Genomic DNA, 16,432 nt, shown 5'->3' with positions numbered 1-16,432 from the left:
TAATTGCAGATCTGAGGGTGCGGGTGGAGGTTGTTTTTGGAGGGTTGATTATTTCTGTAGGCAGGGAGGGGCATGTCCGTGGTGCCCCACATGTGTTCCCTCCGTCAGAATGCTTGTCTCTGTGTGTCCAGTGTCGCTCGTCATCTGCACAGGCAGGGAGACTCTGCAAGCAATTATAGGACGGGTGGACGATGTCGCTGCACAGTGCGGTGTCGCTCGCGGTACGCCAGGACAGTCATTGAAAAACATGCTGTATGCTCTGTCAGAACTCTTGTCTCTGTGTGTGTGTGTGTGTGCGTGTGTGTGCGTGCGTGTGTGTGCGTGTGTGTGTGTGCGTCTCCAGGCGTACGTGGTGGAGGACAACAAACAGCTCATTCTAGAAGGACAGCTTCATGTGGCTCTACAGACCATCGGCAAAGAGGCCTGCTCACTGTCTCAGAAAGAGGTATGCACACACACGCACAGACATGGGCATGCGTGCACATGCACACACACACACACACACACACACACACACAGGAGCACACACACATCATCATAATTGTTTGACTGCGAGATCATTTGATTTGATTTGATTTTTATTTGGATCTCTTTTAGCCTTTCGGCTAATCTTCCAAGAGTCCAGAAATAAATAAAAACATAAAAAATACATTATATTACATTACAGAATAGTACATTTCATTTCAAGATTACATTTCAAATTGCACTGATGCCAAACGACAGCAGTGAGTTAAATGTTACAGCATAATAAAAATACCTATACCTCTAAGCCTCAACTCATACAGCCGCGCACACACAGGCACAGCATATGCCTGCCCACAGACAGATACAGTTCATTCACCTATCTATGGTGGACTATGCATGGCAGGGTCGTCCTCTTCCCTGAGCCAGCTGAAAACCTGACCGCATACCAACATGGTCATGGATTTCACAATGCCACACCAGACTTCCCGGTCCTTCATTGCCATCCCCAGTTCTTGCTTACTGCTGCATGTGTCCCTATAACGAGGGAACGACAGATTTCTACCTCTGGTCTGCTTTGAGGCAGGACTCCAGAGAAGAAGGGAAGATATAACCTCATTGTCAGCTCTGTAGCAGTGGCCGGCAAACTGTGTTCTCCTGGATCGTTCTTCTGGAAATAGTGAAGAGACACGGGGAAGGTTGCCCGATATTAGCCCATTTCGGGGCGGGAACCCCTTTTGGTGTTAGCATTATGTTATGCTTTAGCTGTTAAAAATAGCAGATCTACAAGCTCATAGCGCGCCACCGAGTGGCGCGCTACGAGCTTGCAGGTCTGCTATTTTTGAAAAATCGAAGAACGACTGACACAGAAACATAGCTTTTTCAGAATACTGTCAGGATGTAGAAGACATTTTTTGAATCTGATCTCAGGTCAAAATGGGCTAAAGAAGTCGATCCAGCCGTTTCTCTAATTTCTTTGAACGTGTCCATGTCTCGGAGCCATAGAGTACAATCGGCTCGGTGGTCATCCTAAATATTTCATCACATTTGTGCTGATTTGTCACATTTGTCATGACGTCTATGGTAGTTTTTAGCCCAAGGAGTGCAAAACTAATGCTTGGAATGGATTCAGAATCATGAAAACCCCCTAGTTTGACATGTCACATGCTACTTAAAGGCGCAGTGAAACGGAAATGGTGAACAACATGAAAATGGTGTTTCCACATGAAACACCGGTCTGAAGTTTCTGAACCAATCAGAGCGTCGCATCCCTTCAGGCGATGGGACGGTAGCTAGGGACGGTAGCTATGCTAAGCGCAACAGCGTGGTGTTGTTTGTTTATAAATCATAATGGTCGGCCAGCACAACCAGTTTACTGTTATGTGGCTTATTTCTACCCTATAATGTTTTCAGATACATATTCTAGCGTGATGATTAAGTTGAAACCGAGTAATACACTGCCTGGATGTTATCTGGAATGGAAATAAAAACGGAGTATTATGTAATCAATAGCAGCTGTGATGGATGGATGCGCAAATATGGGAAATTAAATGCGTGAGCTTCATTGTTATTGGCTTTTATCGATGTGTATCTCTACACGTCATCACGCAGCACGTTTTCGTTTTAATAAATAAATAATGCAATCGTTTTTATGGACCTTTGATATAAAAACACACAGAAATGAGAATTTTCACATTCTTTTGGCATCCATTGTTAGGTATGCCCATATAATGACCACGGATATGGTCCAAAAGTGTGAAAAACGTCTTTTTCATTTCACTGCACCTTTAAAGCATAAGGAAAGTTTGACATTTTTGACAATTTTGATAGGGTCACAAGAAACCCCTATAAAAAAATAAGCAATACTGTTAGCCAGTCAGCAAGTGGATTCATGAATGTATGTATATAGACAATATTTTATGCCAATAAAAAATACTATATACCAAATTTCCCACTTTAACCCATTTTGACCTGAGATCAGATTCTAAAAACGTCTTCTACATCCTGACAGTTTTCTGAAAAAGCTATGTTTCTATGTCAGTCGTTCTTCGATTTTTCTTGGTGATCTGCTACTTTTTATGCTTTTAAATTTGAATCCTGAAAAGTAACAATTTTGGACATATGAGGTTTCCACCCGACAGAACAGTATCATTATGTACAGTTCAATAAATGGTCTTTTGTTCAAACGTCACAATGTAGCTAAATATAACCACGGGGGGGGGAGTTAAACGAACTATGATATGATAGCCTTTCTTTCACATCTTGAAATAGTGTGTTAATTAGGAACCCTTATGAATTCTATGAAGATGTAGCCTCTTATCCAGGTTATTTCAAAAGTGCAATGACCATACCGGTGTGGGCCATAAATAATACATTTTAGGAAGGAAGCCGTGGGCCATTAGACTTTAGATATGGCTGCTCTATGCTCATACCTTCAAATTCATCATAAGGTTGTTTTTTTCACATATAACACGCCAGGCTTCCGGGATACCGTTATACTTTGTCTCTGTCCGGTGAAAAAGAATATGCAAAACAATTTGAGGATTCAAATTTAAAAAATGGCAAAAGTAGTAGATCTACAAGATCAAAATGTGTCGCTTGGTGCTGCGCTTTGCGCTTGTATATCTGATACTTTTGATGCCTTTGTGTGACACTGTAGTATGATCAAGCGGGGCGTTAATTTACGAAAAAACACACAAAACGCCAGAATATGGAGATAAGAGGTTTCTGCCCGCCGACAGCGAGAGCTTTCTCCGTCAGAGCCGTAGAAGCAACGTGTCATCGTTGCCGGGTAGAGTTTGACCTTGAGATGGGATTACTGCTCAGCCAGCTGGATAACTGTGTGAACATGAAATAACTCCTCATTACCAACCGCCGTTATTTGCTAGACTAGACAGCTAGGATCAATATCCAATATCCTCCAATAATTAGACAAATTATCCTCGGACGGACATGCACTCCTGTTTCTTTTTTACCTGTGTTTACAAATGAGTTGACTTAATGAGAGAGAGAGAGAGAGCTAGAGTGAGTCTGTCTTTCTGTGATGGTGGAAAAACAAAAACACTGGAAGAATATATATTCTTTCAGAGCGAGCGTTTTTAACTAAAACTTTGCTTCGGGGGGGGGGATCATTTCCTCTTCCTTGGGCCTGCTGAAAGGTGGATTTCTCTTGAGTTTTCTGTTTTAAAAGATGCAAGCGATCTCCAATAAGTGACCCATTGGCTTAGAGGCAGCCAACTGTGTCCCATTGGCTTAGAGGCAGCCAATCATGAAAAGTGTCCACTGCGCTCGTCAGTAAGTTTGCCATAGGAGCAACGTTTGGAACTATAGCCCATAGGCACCCGCTTTGGAACTATAGCCCATAGGCACCCGCTTTGTCTCAATGGGATAGTTCCAACGTTTGGAACTATAGCCCAGGCCCCATATTCACCCGCTTTGTCTCAATGGGATAGTTCAAACGTTTGGAACTATAGCCCATAGGCACCCGCTTTGGAATTATAGCCCATAGGCACCCGCTTTGGAACTATACCCCATAGGCATCCGCTTTGGAACTATAGCCCATAGGCACCCGCTTTGGAACTATAGCCCACAGGCACCCACTTTGCGGAGAGATCAGAAGGCAGAATACAACAACTGAGACTCATTATGGTCTATAACATTTTAAAAGAACAATGCCCAAGATATTTTAAAGGTTACTTCCCGTATGTTAACCAGTTTGAACACAAGGGCTAGTGTAGCTGATCCTAAACCACCAAACCTGAGACATAGGGTAGGTAGAAGCTCATTTAAATATACAGGGGTGGAGGATTGGAACAAAATCCCAAGGGAAATTAAATTTGCCCAATCTTTGAACATTTTAAAAAATATGTTGAAAAAGTGGCCGATGGGCAAGTTAGTATAGTGCTGTATTTATCTATTTATTGTCTTTTGTTTATTGATCTATGATGGCCGGTTGTAAATGTCATTAGTATTGTAATGTTAGTACTCATGTTCTTCTCATCATATGCTGTAACTATTTATTTATTTATTTATTTGGATCACAATGGAAATAAGTCCCAAGCTGATAAAAAATAAAATTAAAATGCTAAACGCAACACGTGTTGAAAAAGTAAGTTATAACGAAAAAAGGCTGGCAGTGGCTAAACGCAGACAGACGTCAATGAGGGTTTTTTTCTTTTCTTTTCTTTTTTTTTTAAGCTCAAATTATGACAATTTCAAAAGGCACTTTTAAGCTGTCATGTGCATGGTGACATGACACTGAACCTGGTGTCCCTATTAGAAGACAAGACACAATGTTCACATAGTGTACTTCCACCAGAAACCTATTTTCTCTTCTAAATTAATGCACTTTCTTCAGGGCTTTGCAACCTTTTTCATATCAAGGTCCATTAGTTCTTTTTGAGCCACGGACCACCATTTGATGAGATTTTGCCTCTCAGGCCCAAAAAACCATTTTGTCGATTTTGTAGAATCTGGTCTCGGATCTTAATGGGTTCGAAAAATGACTGGCGGTAATATGGCATGATATCCATTCGTCATTGAGTCTTCTCTTTGTGCAGAGAAGGCTTGGCAGCCAGGAACAGAACACTACATGGCCTCATTTCCTTGTCATTTTATGATAAATCAAGTTCAAGTTTGGCCGTGCACACACAGTACGGCACACTGCACAACTCAAACCAGTCGGTAGTTCTCATTAAACGTTTTAATTTCAAGGACTCCCTTTCAAGGATCTCCAAATATTTAGTAAATAAGTGAAAGAAGAAATCTGTTTAACCTAGAAAAAAAGTCAGAGGTCACTGTGCGCACAGATACGTTGTGGCATTTTGGAAACAGGAAGATATAGGGGAGTTGCTGAGGAGGATAGGATATGTGAATACTGTGATCTGAACCAGATGGAGAATGAAATCCATTTTATTTATTTTATCTGAGAGTACACACCCCTGATCTGGCCCTGGTGGAGTGTGAGAGTGTTGCATTGGTTGGTTTTTTCTTTCTCCGTGTTTTCTCTTTTTCAGAGTATCGTGGGATAATACCGTAATTTCCGGACTATAAGCCGCTACTTTTTTCCCATGCTTTGAACCCTGCGGCCTATACAACGGTGCGGCTAATCTATGGATCTTTACAGCTAACGGCCACTAGGGGACCTTCTAAATCTATGTCTATAAATAATCTCATCAAATGGTGGTCCGTGGCTCAAAAATAACTAATGGACCTTGATATGAAAAAGGTTGCAAAGCCCTGAAGAAAGTGCATTAATTTAGAAGAGAAAATAGGTTTCTGGTGGAAGTACACTATGTGAACATTGTGGGAACATTGTGTCTTGTCTTCTAATAGGGACACCAGGTTCAGTGTCATGTCACCATGCACATGACAGCTTAAAAGTGCCTTTTGAAATTGTCATAATTTGAGCTTAAAAAAAAAAAAAAAAAAAAAAACCCTCATTGATGTATGTTTGCGTTTAGCCACTGCCAGCCTTTATTCGTTATAACTTACTTTTTCAACACGTGTTGCGTTTAGCATTTTAAATTATTTTTTTATCAGCTTGGGACTTATTTCCATTGTGATCCAAATAAATAAATGAATAAATAGTTACAGCATAGGATGAGAAGAACATGAGTACTAACATTAAAATACTAATGACATTTAAGGTCATTACATTACACACTGGCGAATTAGCGACGCGATGCGAATAAGCGATCCAAAAAATGCGAAATATTTGCCCGGCGAATTTAGTCGCGTCTGTACACATATAAATGCGACGCGTATTGTGCGATTATATTCGCCAGCCCTCCACTCCAATCTCCTCTCCTCCTCCTCCTCTCCTCTCCTCCTCCACTCCACTCCACTCCTCTTGTTCTCCTGCGTTATGTCATTATTGGTATCCTTTCTTCCATACCCTGAAGAGAAGGCAAGGTGCCGAAACGTTGGTCTTTAATAAAAGTGTTTTGTATCGTGATTCGTGACTACGAGCTGTGCAACCGATCCTTCCTTTACAAGTTTGTCTCCCGTCCCGTGGTCAGCACTCAGCATGCACGTCGATCTTCACTATTGGTGTGCAGCGTGCGCTAATACCTCTTTTGTTTGTATTGGTAGCCTATATCCTACTATCCTTTCCACCACTTCTTGTCTTCTTCACTACCGTGATGTGGTGTCCAGACTCCAGAGTCATTTGGGATCGACGGCCGGTCGGCTGCACACCCATGTGCCATGTCCACGGCACGCACGCACACACACGCGAGCGCACACACACCCAACAGAGCTGTAGGAGGGGAGGTGTGCAACAGTGTGTGCTGCTGCGCTATCCCGACCTGCGTAGCCGGACCGACGGCTGCTCTGTTGCACACCCATGTGCCATGTCCACGGCACGCACGCACACGCGAGCGTGGTCAGAGGTGCTGCAGTTCGCCTGCGAATGTCTGCAAAATTCGACACCAGAGCGAACAAATAAAGAGCGAGAACTGTCGCATTTTCGCACATTCGCCACTGATGTGGAAGCTTGCATTGACTTCAATTGGTTTTAAAAAAAACGGCCATCATAGATCAATAAACAAAAGACAATAAATAGATAAATACAGCACTATACTAACTTGCCCATCGGCCACTTTTTCAGCTAACTTTGGATGGATGACAATCCAGTATGAGGCCAGTATGAGATGATGCATGATGATGTACGATGATAAGAGCGCCCCTCACTTCACACAGGTGTGATTATTTTTCCTTCTGTATTGCTGTTCGTCCAGCATCTGGGCTAGAGTGGATGTACTCACCTTTTCAAGAAGTCTGGATACGGAAATAAAATATTCACTCATTCACTCACGCACGTGCGAGCACACACACACTGTGCACCGGGCCTTAATTTTCGGGCCTGTTGAAAACTCTAGTTTTTCTCTAGAGAGGGGGTCATTTGGGTCTGAAATTCTCTGAATGTCCCTGCACTAATTGGGGAATGACTGCTCTATTTATTTTTCGGCGCTGGTGGTCTCTCTAGCACCGCTCCCATTTTGTTGTGCAATCGTCGTCGTGTATTGGCTGCCGCTGCATGCTTGCCTCTCGAAACAATTATCATTCTGGCTATAATTTATAGCCAACCGTATGTGCAGTAATAATAATAATAATAATAATATAATTTATAGCCAACCCGACGTGCAGTAACTGCAGTTGCTCTCTAGTCTCAACTCTCCATCTCCAATATTGTCCCCCCACCTTTTACGTCCAGAGAGGGCTACACACTGCAAAATGTGTGCGTGCTTGTGCGTGCACACATACATGCTTTATATTGACATTTGCTTTGGCATGCTGTCACTTATCCTGTGTCATCTCCTGACGCTGGTTTGACAGAAGATCATCCCTCTCTGACCATTAACTCTGGCTCCATGTTAATATTCCCATCACGCCTGCAGCTGGTACAGGCTCTATGCACACGGAATAACTCTTCCTACTGTTAGCGATGATGATACTAATGAAGGCTCTGTTCCATTCTGGTCAAACAGAGTCAGTGTTAATGATGCTAATGAAGGCTCTGTTCCATTCTGGTCAAACAGAGTCAGTGTTAATGATGCTAATGAAGGCTCTGTTCCGTTCTGGTCAAACTGAGTCCGTGTTAATGACGCTAATGAAGGCTCTGTTCCATTCTGGTCAAACAGAGTCAGTGTTAATGATGCTAATGAAGGCTCTGTTCCGTTCTGGTCAAACTGAGTCAGTGTTAATGATGCTAATGAAGGCTCTGTTCCATTCTGGTCAAACAGAGTCAGTGTTAATGATGCTAATGGAGGCTCTGTTCCATTCTGGTCAAACAGAGTCAGTGTTAATGATGCTAATGAAGGCTCTGTTCCGTTCTGGTCAAACAGAGTCAGTGTTAATGATGCTAATGAAGGCTCTGTTCCATTCTGGTCAAACAGAGTCAGTGTTAATGATGCTAATGAAGGCTCTGTTCCGTTCTGGTCAAACTGAGTCAGTGTTAATGATGCTAATGAAGGCTCTGTTCCATTCTGGTCAAACAGAGTCAGTGTTAATGATGCTAATGAAGGCTCTGTTCCGTTCTGGTCAAACTGAGTCAGTGTTAATGATGCTAATGAAGGCTCTGTTCCATTCTGATCAAACTGAGTCAGTGTTAATGATACTAATGGAGGCTCTGTTCCATTCTGGTCAAACAGAGTCAGTGTTAATGATGCTAATGAAGGCTCTGTTCCATTCTGGTCAAACTGAGTCAGTGTTAATGATACTAATGGAGGCTCTGTTCCGTTCTGGTCAAATGGAGTCGGTGTTAATGATGCTAATGAAGGCTCTGTTCCATTCTGGTCAAACTGAGTCAGTGTTAATGACACTAATGAAGGTTTTCTTCCATTCTGGTCAAACAGAGTCAGGGTGCTGCTATTGTGCATCATACATAGTATATGTACGTTCTGTTTGAACTGTGGAAATATTATATATATATTACTGTACATACGGTGCACGTGTGTCCATATTACTGTACATACAGTGCACGTGTGACAGGGACGTATGCCTCTGTTCAGCACAGGAAGGAACAGCGTCTCAGTTCACTCCCCCACTCCTACACTGTGGCTGCCGCATGCCATGTGGAACTCATTACAGACACCACTCGCGCTGTTGCAAATAGGTACATATACACGTGTGTGCATGTGTGTTGTTTACTGTGTGTGCGTGTGTGTGTGTGTGTGTGTGCGTGTGTGTGTGTGCGCGCGCAGAAGGGTTTGCTGACGATTATCGACATACACATGTTACTCTGAAATGCTCATGTGAGTCTAAAAATAACTCCCATTATGGATGACATCACCTGCATCCTGGCCACTTCGCTAACACACACACACGCATGCACACGTGTATATGTACCCGTTTGCAACAGCGTGAGTGCATTCATAGTGTCTAAGTAAGGACTTCCACATGCCAGTGGTTGCCATGTCCGCCTATTATTAGAGATATTTGAGCTTGTTTTTCTTTGAAGTTGAATCTTGTAAATATTGGTGGTTGCGGTTGTGGTTTTTTTGTGTGGGTGGGTTGGTGGGTGGCGGGTCTTGGTTTGCTTTTTTGGGCTTGTTTCCTAGTATTAAATTAACATTTTCATGGCAAGAACCCCCCAGATCAATATGTATTTGTTGGTCCGCGCAGACACCCTAAATATTTCGTATAGAGGGTATGCGCATGCATAAAGTGAGTGGCAAATCGATTGGCAAATCAAGTGGCAAAGTGACAGCTCAAGTGAGTTTAACATTGTTTATTATCGTTTAAGGCAATTAAATATGACTTTTCTGTTTGGATGAATGGGCTGTCAAGGCCATAAAGTAGTTCTTAGCCACTTAGTAGGCATTCCTGCATTACTTCCTGGTTTGATGATGATGATGTCACGCGCATACTGTACTGTACCCTCTATTGGATCGGATGTACTTGGCTACTTTCCACCACTGATCTCAAGTGTCATTATTTGTTTTCTTCCAAGTGCTTCTTGAACCGTGTGATTAATCGAAAAGCAATGGATAGAATAAATGGTGGATGGTCGCAGCCCTAGAAAGAGAGAGAGAGAGATTGTGGATGATATGAGAGGATTTACGTTCCATTAGTTCCATACTCTCTCTACTACAGTACTTGAAGCTGTGTTGCGTGGCAACCTCACGGAGCGCTCCTTCATTCACAACTCTGATGAAAGGGCCCTTCCTTCTCTCATCCCTGTGTGCGCGTGTGTGTGTGTGTGTGTGTGTGTGTGTGTGTGTGTGTGTGTGTGTGCATGCGCGCGCGCGCATGTTCTTGCTCTGCACGTTGTGTGTGTGACCCCTCATTGTCGTCTTCCCACTCTTAAACCTGTGCGTCTCAGCCTGTGAGGGTATCGCAAATTGGCCCCTCAAGTAATCGGCAAAAGACTTATGAAGTAATGATAATATGGCATTAATATTACAAAGTGAGACCAATAAATAAAAAACGTAACGTGTACTGTAACTTCTAAATTCATTTTGCCAGGGCCTGTACCAGTTATGTTGTAACACACTGTATGTATTGTCCAAACACTGTATATTGATTGTTGTTGTTGTTGTTTAGTTTTCCAGGGCCTGTACTAATTATGTTGTAACAAATAATGTGCTTTTTTGCCGTACAGGAGGCTCAGGAAATGGTGCTGCTCAAGTTTAAGCCGGAGCTTCCTCCTCCCATGAGCAGACCCTCCATGGAGCAGCTGTCCCACCTCATCAAGAGCAACCTGAACTACCCCGAGACCTACACTCACCCTTTCACTACCCAGAGGTAACACTGACCCTACACACACCCCTTCACCCAGGTGAGGTAACGCACACACGGTCATGTACAGCTCACGTGTAAAATCTGGCCTTAACCGTTCTGACGCCAGGGGGGGCGGTAGGTGGCGAGTGCCAGCTAAAATGTGCAACATGAGCAGAGAAGACCTCTTCTTGTTGTGCCTGAAAGTGAAAGTACTCAAACCCCCGGCTCTGCTGAGGCTCACGGAGGCCTACTAGCGATGCGGTCATTGTTTTGATTAGCGGGAGCTCAAATTAATGTTTTATTAGGCTACGATCTAGCCTACTTCTTCTCATTATGAGCCATAATGTCAATAAAGACGGCATGCAGGCGTGCACCTGGGGATTTTGGCTGTTTCTTACATGGACTACATGGTGGCTAGCAACAGCGCTAAAATGAGGTAATTGTAACGCTAATTTATCAAATCCCTGGCTACCTGTGCAAAGGTAAATTAATCTCGTTATCTCGGGCATGGCTCCAGAGGAGTTAAGTTAGAACACATCTTTATCTCTACATTCTGAGTTCTTACTCCATATTCATATGAAACTGCCTGCCCAGTGCCCACCACTGCTGCGGAGGTCCACAGCACACCACTGTTGGGACATTTGGTCCTCACAAGCATAGTAATACACAAACACACATTCATGGTATATGAAATGTAAAAACCTGGCCTTATGAAACATGGATATGCTGATTATGAATTCCATTTTCCCTCTGTTTTCGATCGTTTCTGTGAAATGTATTTGTTGTGTGTGTGTGTGTGTGTGTGTGTGGCTGCTGCTGTTCTGTGGCGAAAATGCCAAGCCATTAACCCCGTCAGGAGATTGAGAATAATTGTGTGTGTGTGTGTGTGTGTGTGTGTGTGTGTGTGTGTGTGTGTGTGTGTGTGTGTGTGTGTGTGTGTGTGTGTGTGTGTGTGTGTGTGTGTGTGTGTGTGTGTGTGTGTGTGTGTGTGTGTGTGTGTGTGTGTGTGTGTGTGTGTGTGTGTGTGTGTGTGTGTGTGTGTGTGTGTGTGTGTGTGTGTGTGTGTGTGTGTGTGTGTTCCTCAGCCTCTGTGTGGTTCCAGTGAGTCTCACCCTGTCCAACTGTTCCTCCCTGCAAGTCGATGTCGTCATTGACCTGCGACACAAAACATCCAGGTAAACAAATGGTTATGATGACGTACAGTATAAAGTGGTTATGATGACGTACAGCATATCTTGGACTCTCTCAGGGGGTCAAACTCAGACAATAGAGACACAAACACCAAGAAACCTCAATATTTCCCCGGGAAAAATGAAGATAAGAGGTTTCTGTCGGGAATGATTGTTAACCCATTTTGACCTGAGATCAGATTCTAAAAATGTCTGTCTGAAAATGACATTTTTCTGAAAAAGCTATGTTTCTATGTCGTTCTTCAGTGCCTATGTTCACAACAAGTCATAATAACGAAACACAATAGCCAAGAATGTTCCCAGCAGCACGAATAATCAGACTGTATGTGGCGCACAGCTGTACTGTACATGTACTGTACAAACCCACTACAAAGAAGGTTTACACAACACACTGTTTAACCCATCAAAACCGGGAAAGCATCTGTGTGATTTATTTTTAGATCATTATTTGCGTCTATTCAAAAATAGCAGATCTAAAAGTGTGAGAACTAGTGATTTATTTGTAGAATCCGCCTCACTCAGGCCTTAATGGCTTAAAACCCACAGGGGACTAAATCAATAAAGCGGGGGGGGGGAGACAAAATTATGTTGTTTTTTTTGTAGTCTAGATAAAAAAATGTCTAAGGAGTTGGCTTCTCTAACCACTGGAAGGTGAGCGTTCCAGAGACAGGGCGACACGACGTGTGAATGCTCTGCCCCCAGAGCATTCTGTTTTTATTGGACATTGTGACCGTCGAAGTATTGAGAAAGAAATGTTGTATTCATTCATTTGTTCTTATTTTTTGCCCTCAAATGTCACACACACACATGCCAGTGTGACTGACGGCCGCCATGGATTCAGATGAAAAATGCTACCTTTTAGTCAGAATAACTTCCACAAACATCTAAGTGTACTTAACTTTAATCCTCTGCGATTGGCTGGTGAATTATTGAAGTATTCTGGGCTTCCGTAACCAATAGCGATGGCCGGCCCACCTTGAATTTGCCCCGAAGGCCCAATGCTCAGCCTGCCTCCGGTCATCAGTATTGTCTATGTCACTGCTTCTCAACCAGTGGTCCTTGGGGGGGTTCCAGGTGGTCCCCTGCTAAATGATGGAGAGTTAAAGGGCCACTTCACCCCTTTTGCAACCAGATCTAGTCGAACCACAGGGGCGTGTGCAGAAACCGAGCACACGCGCGACAATTTCTCTGGATAATTAATAGCGAGAGTTAATAAGTGCCGTGGCCTCGCTGTGTGGTTGAAAAGGCTTTCAGACAGTTCCACAAATTAATGTTAACCTTAAAATGTCAAATTTTAAAACATGTTATTCAGTCTTACTGTAATAGGAAAATGGCTGGCTTTCATCCTTCAGTGACATGCTTAGATCTGGACCAATGGCCACGCATCACCAATGACTCTCTCTCTCTCTCTCTCTCTCTCCCTCAATTAAATTCAAATTGCTTTTTGCCATGAATGTAACAATTACAGTATTGCCAAAGCATCAAATGCAACCAAAACAGAAAGATAATAACAGAAAACTATCAAATATACAAATAAAACATCTCTCACTCTCCTTGATTGATTTGAATATGTTGTTAGACAGAAATGTAAAAACATCAACTAGAGTACAGTCATGCGGTCTTGTTTCCTTTCGGGTCCAACAAACAAATGTACAACAAAACAAAACACTATATGCTTATGTATGCTTGTGAGTGGAAGAAAAAAGAAGGGGGTGTGATCGAAGGGAGAAGCAACCATTTCCTGTCCATTCGGCCTGCTGAAAGGTGGATTTTCAGGCCTGTTTTAACGGATGCCAGTGATCTGCATTGTTTTGAGGGAAGAATTTACTCCACTACTTTATTGAATGTTATAAGTGGGTGGTACCAATGTAGTGGTTTGTTGGTGTAAGTGCCAGGGGGTGCCAGTCTGAAGACAAAAAAAGTGTTAAATTATAACTCAAGAATGGTGCAGCACCAGTACCTACCCCTAGGGGGACGCGGGGAGAACATGCAAACTCCACAGGGCCCTTTGGAAGAGAATGTTCTTTGATGTACTGTTTTGATCACCTCTGCTGCTCTCTCTCTCTGTCTCCCTCCAGCAGTGAAGAGCACCACTGATCACCTCTGCTGCTCTCTCTCTCTCTGTCTCCCTCCAGCAGTGAAGAGCACCACGCGTCCTTCCCTAACCCTCTCCCCCTCTCTGTCTCCTCCCTCTCTGTCTCCCTCCAGCAGTGAAGAGCACCACGCGTCCTTCCCTAACCCTCTCCCCCTCTCTGTCTCCTCCCTCTCTGTCTCCCTCCAGCAGTGAAGAGCACCACGCGTCCTTCCCTAACCCTCTCCCCCTCTCTGTCTCCTCCAGCAGTGAGGAGCTCCACTGATCACCTCTGCTGCTCTCTCTCTCTGTCTCCCTCCAGCAGTGAAGAGCTCCACAGATCACCTCTCCTTCTCTCTCTGTCTCCCTCCAGCAGTGAAGAGCACCACGCGTCCTTCCCTAACCCTAACCCTCTCCCTCTCCCTGTCTCCATCCAGCAGTGAGGAGCTCCACTGATCACCTCTCCTTCTCTCTCTGTCTCTCTGTCTCCATCCAGCAGTGAGGAGCTCCACTGATCACCTCTCCTTCTCTCTCTGTCTCCCTCCAGCAGTGAGGAGCACCCTGTAACCCTTTCTCTCTGTCTCCCTCCAGCAGTGAAGAGCACCACGCGTCCTTCCCTAACCCTAACCCTCTCCCCCTCTCTGTCTCCATCCAGCAGTGAGGAGCTCCACTGATCACCTCTCCTGTCTCTCTGTCTCCTCCAGCAGTGAGGAGCACCCTGTAACCCTGTCTCTGTCTCTCTGTCTCCTCCAGCAGTGAGGAGCTCCACGCGTCCTTCACGTGGCTGGGCCAGACGCAGTACAAGCTCCCCCTGAAGCCACAGGAAGTGACCCGGCTGGCGCTGCGCGCCTGCTTCCTGCAGGCGGGCGTGTACAACCTGGGCACGCCGCGCGTCTTCGCCAGGCTGGCCCAGCAGGGCGGCGCCACCGCCACGGGCAGTGAGAGCAGCCAGCAGATCTCCAGTCCGGCGCTCATTGTCATCAACAGCGCCTGAAGAAAATAAAAAACATCCGCCGCCGCTAGTCCATGAACTCTTGGTCCTTCTGGGACTACGGGCCATTTATAATTTTTGGGGCGCGTGCCGTAAAAACAAATGGCCGATCTACAAGCTCCGTGAGCATGTAGATCTCGACGCTGCCGGGGCAGAAACATCCTATCTCCGTATTCTAACTTTTTGTGCGTGTTTTTGTAAATTAACGCCCTACTGGATCATAGTACAGCGTCACGCAGAAACAGCAGATCCACAAGCTCAAAACGCGACACGTTTTGAGCTCGTGGATCTGCTGCTTTTGCAGTTTTGTTCCTGAAAAGTAACCGTTTTGGAGATGGGAGGTTTCCACCCGATGGAGACGATATGCTATTTTTTTTAAATATATATATATAATGAATCAGACCTCGGTGCTGTTGGTTTTCTGTCCTAACAGGACGTGATAATGGAGCCCTGTGCGTGGCAGCCATATTGCCACCAAATTTGGAGTGTTAATGACCAAAATAAATAGTGTTAATGTTACTTCCTTACTGGGTGTTACCGATGATTGGGTTGTGTATCGTTTTCTCTATGGACAAACGGCTACACTAAATGGAACTAATGGAGTCTATTTGTATCAAAAAAGGAATATTACCTGGACACTTCAAAAGAGAATACCCACAACTTGGGTGAAGCGGTTGGACCTTTCTTTTTTACCATAATTTGTATCATTGGTCACACCTGTTAAGTGAGTAACATTACTCTCAACATTCATGCCAATATGGCTGCCACACAAAGGGCCCATTGTAGTCCAGCATTATCGGGGTCCCACAGGGCTTAGGATGGGGATCCAGTGATATTTGCAGATACCAAGAAGGAACCCAGGCTTTGTTTTCAGGATAACTACAGTCCCTGTTGTCCTGCGCCCCTGGCCTTCACTACAACAGGAGCTCCCACAGATGTGACTCCACCACCCCATTTTCTTGACTTACTAATTAATATATTCAATACTGGAACGGCGTGGGAAAAGCAGTACCCTTTTCTTTTCTTTTTTTTGTACCCCGTGATGATTTGTGGAAAAAGCTTTAGTGAAAGCTCCTGAAGTTCAAGTGGAAGAGTGAATGTTGGGAGATGTGTCGAGGCTCGTCAGATGCAAGCAGTCAGGAGGTTTAAACGGAACTCGCCAGTCGGTCGGATTGGTCAAGCCGAGCCTCGAGGAGCTCCATCCCATTGACTGACGAAATGGCGTCAGCCAGGGTTACCTTCCCACCATTACAACCTCCATCAATTAATGTATTTTCTCTAGCCTCCCCCACCCAAGGCACATAAACATCTCAAACAGAAGCTTGGACTTGACATTCTTTTTCATTTTCGATTTTTGTCACTATACAGGTAAACGTTTCTAGCATGGACGACTCTTGCTACGGTGGCAACTTGTCACAGAATTTTTGTCTTATGCCTTGTTTTTGTTTTGTCTTCCTACGGTTGGAAGGACTTCCCTGGTTGTGCCAGCTGTCG

General features: G+C 44.2%; 1 protein-coding gene across 4 annotated transcripts in view; it reads left to right on the top strand.

The window, feature by feature from the left end:
* Positions 1-15,457, top strand: part of trappc8 (trafficking protein particle complex subunit 8) — a 74,672-nt gene extending 59,215 nt beyond the window's left edge. For all 4 annotated transcript variants that reach the window (XM_083767084.1, XM_083767083.1, XM_083767082.1 and 1 more), the window contains 4 exons: positions 344-445; positions 10,568-10,710; positions 11,772-11,861; positions 14,701-15,457. In XM_083767084.1, the coding sequence (XP_083623210.1) occupies positions 344-445; positions 10,568-10,710; positions 11,772-11,861; positions 14,701-14,941 (576 nt within the window). In that variant the 3' untranslated portion in view covers positions 14,942-15,457. The remainder of the gene's footprint in view (positions 1-343; positions 446-10,567; positions 10,711-11,771; positions 11,862-14,700) is intronic.
* Positions 15,458-16,432: the final 975 nt, after the last annotated feature.

Source organism: Protomyctophum parallelum (genome assembly GCF_964188405.1).
Source record: "Protomyctophum parallelum genome assembly, chromosome: 6".
NCBI classification, from domain to species: domain Eukaryota; kingdom Metazoa; phylum Chordata; class Actinopteri; order Myctophiformes; family Myctophidae; genus Protomyctophum; species Protomyctophum parallelum.
The sequence above is the reverse complement of the archived record's forward strand: the minus strand, read 5'-3'. Positions and strand labels throughout refer to the sequence as shown.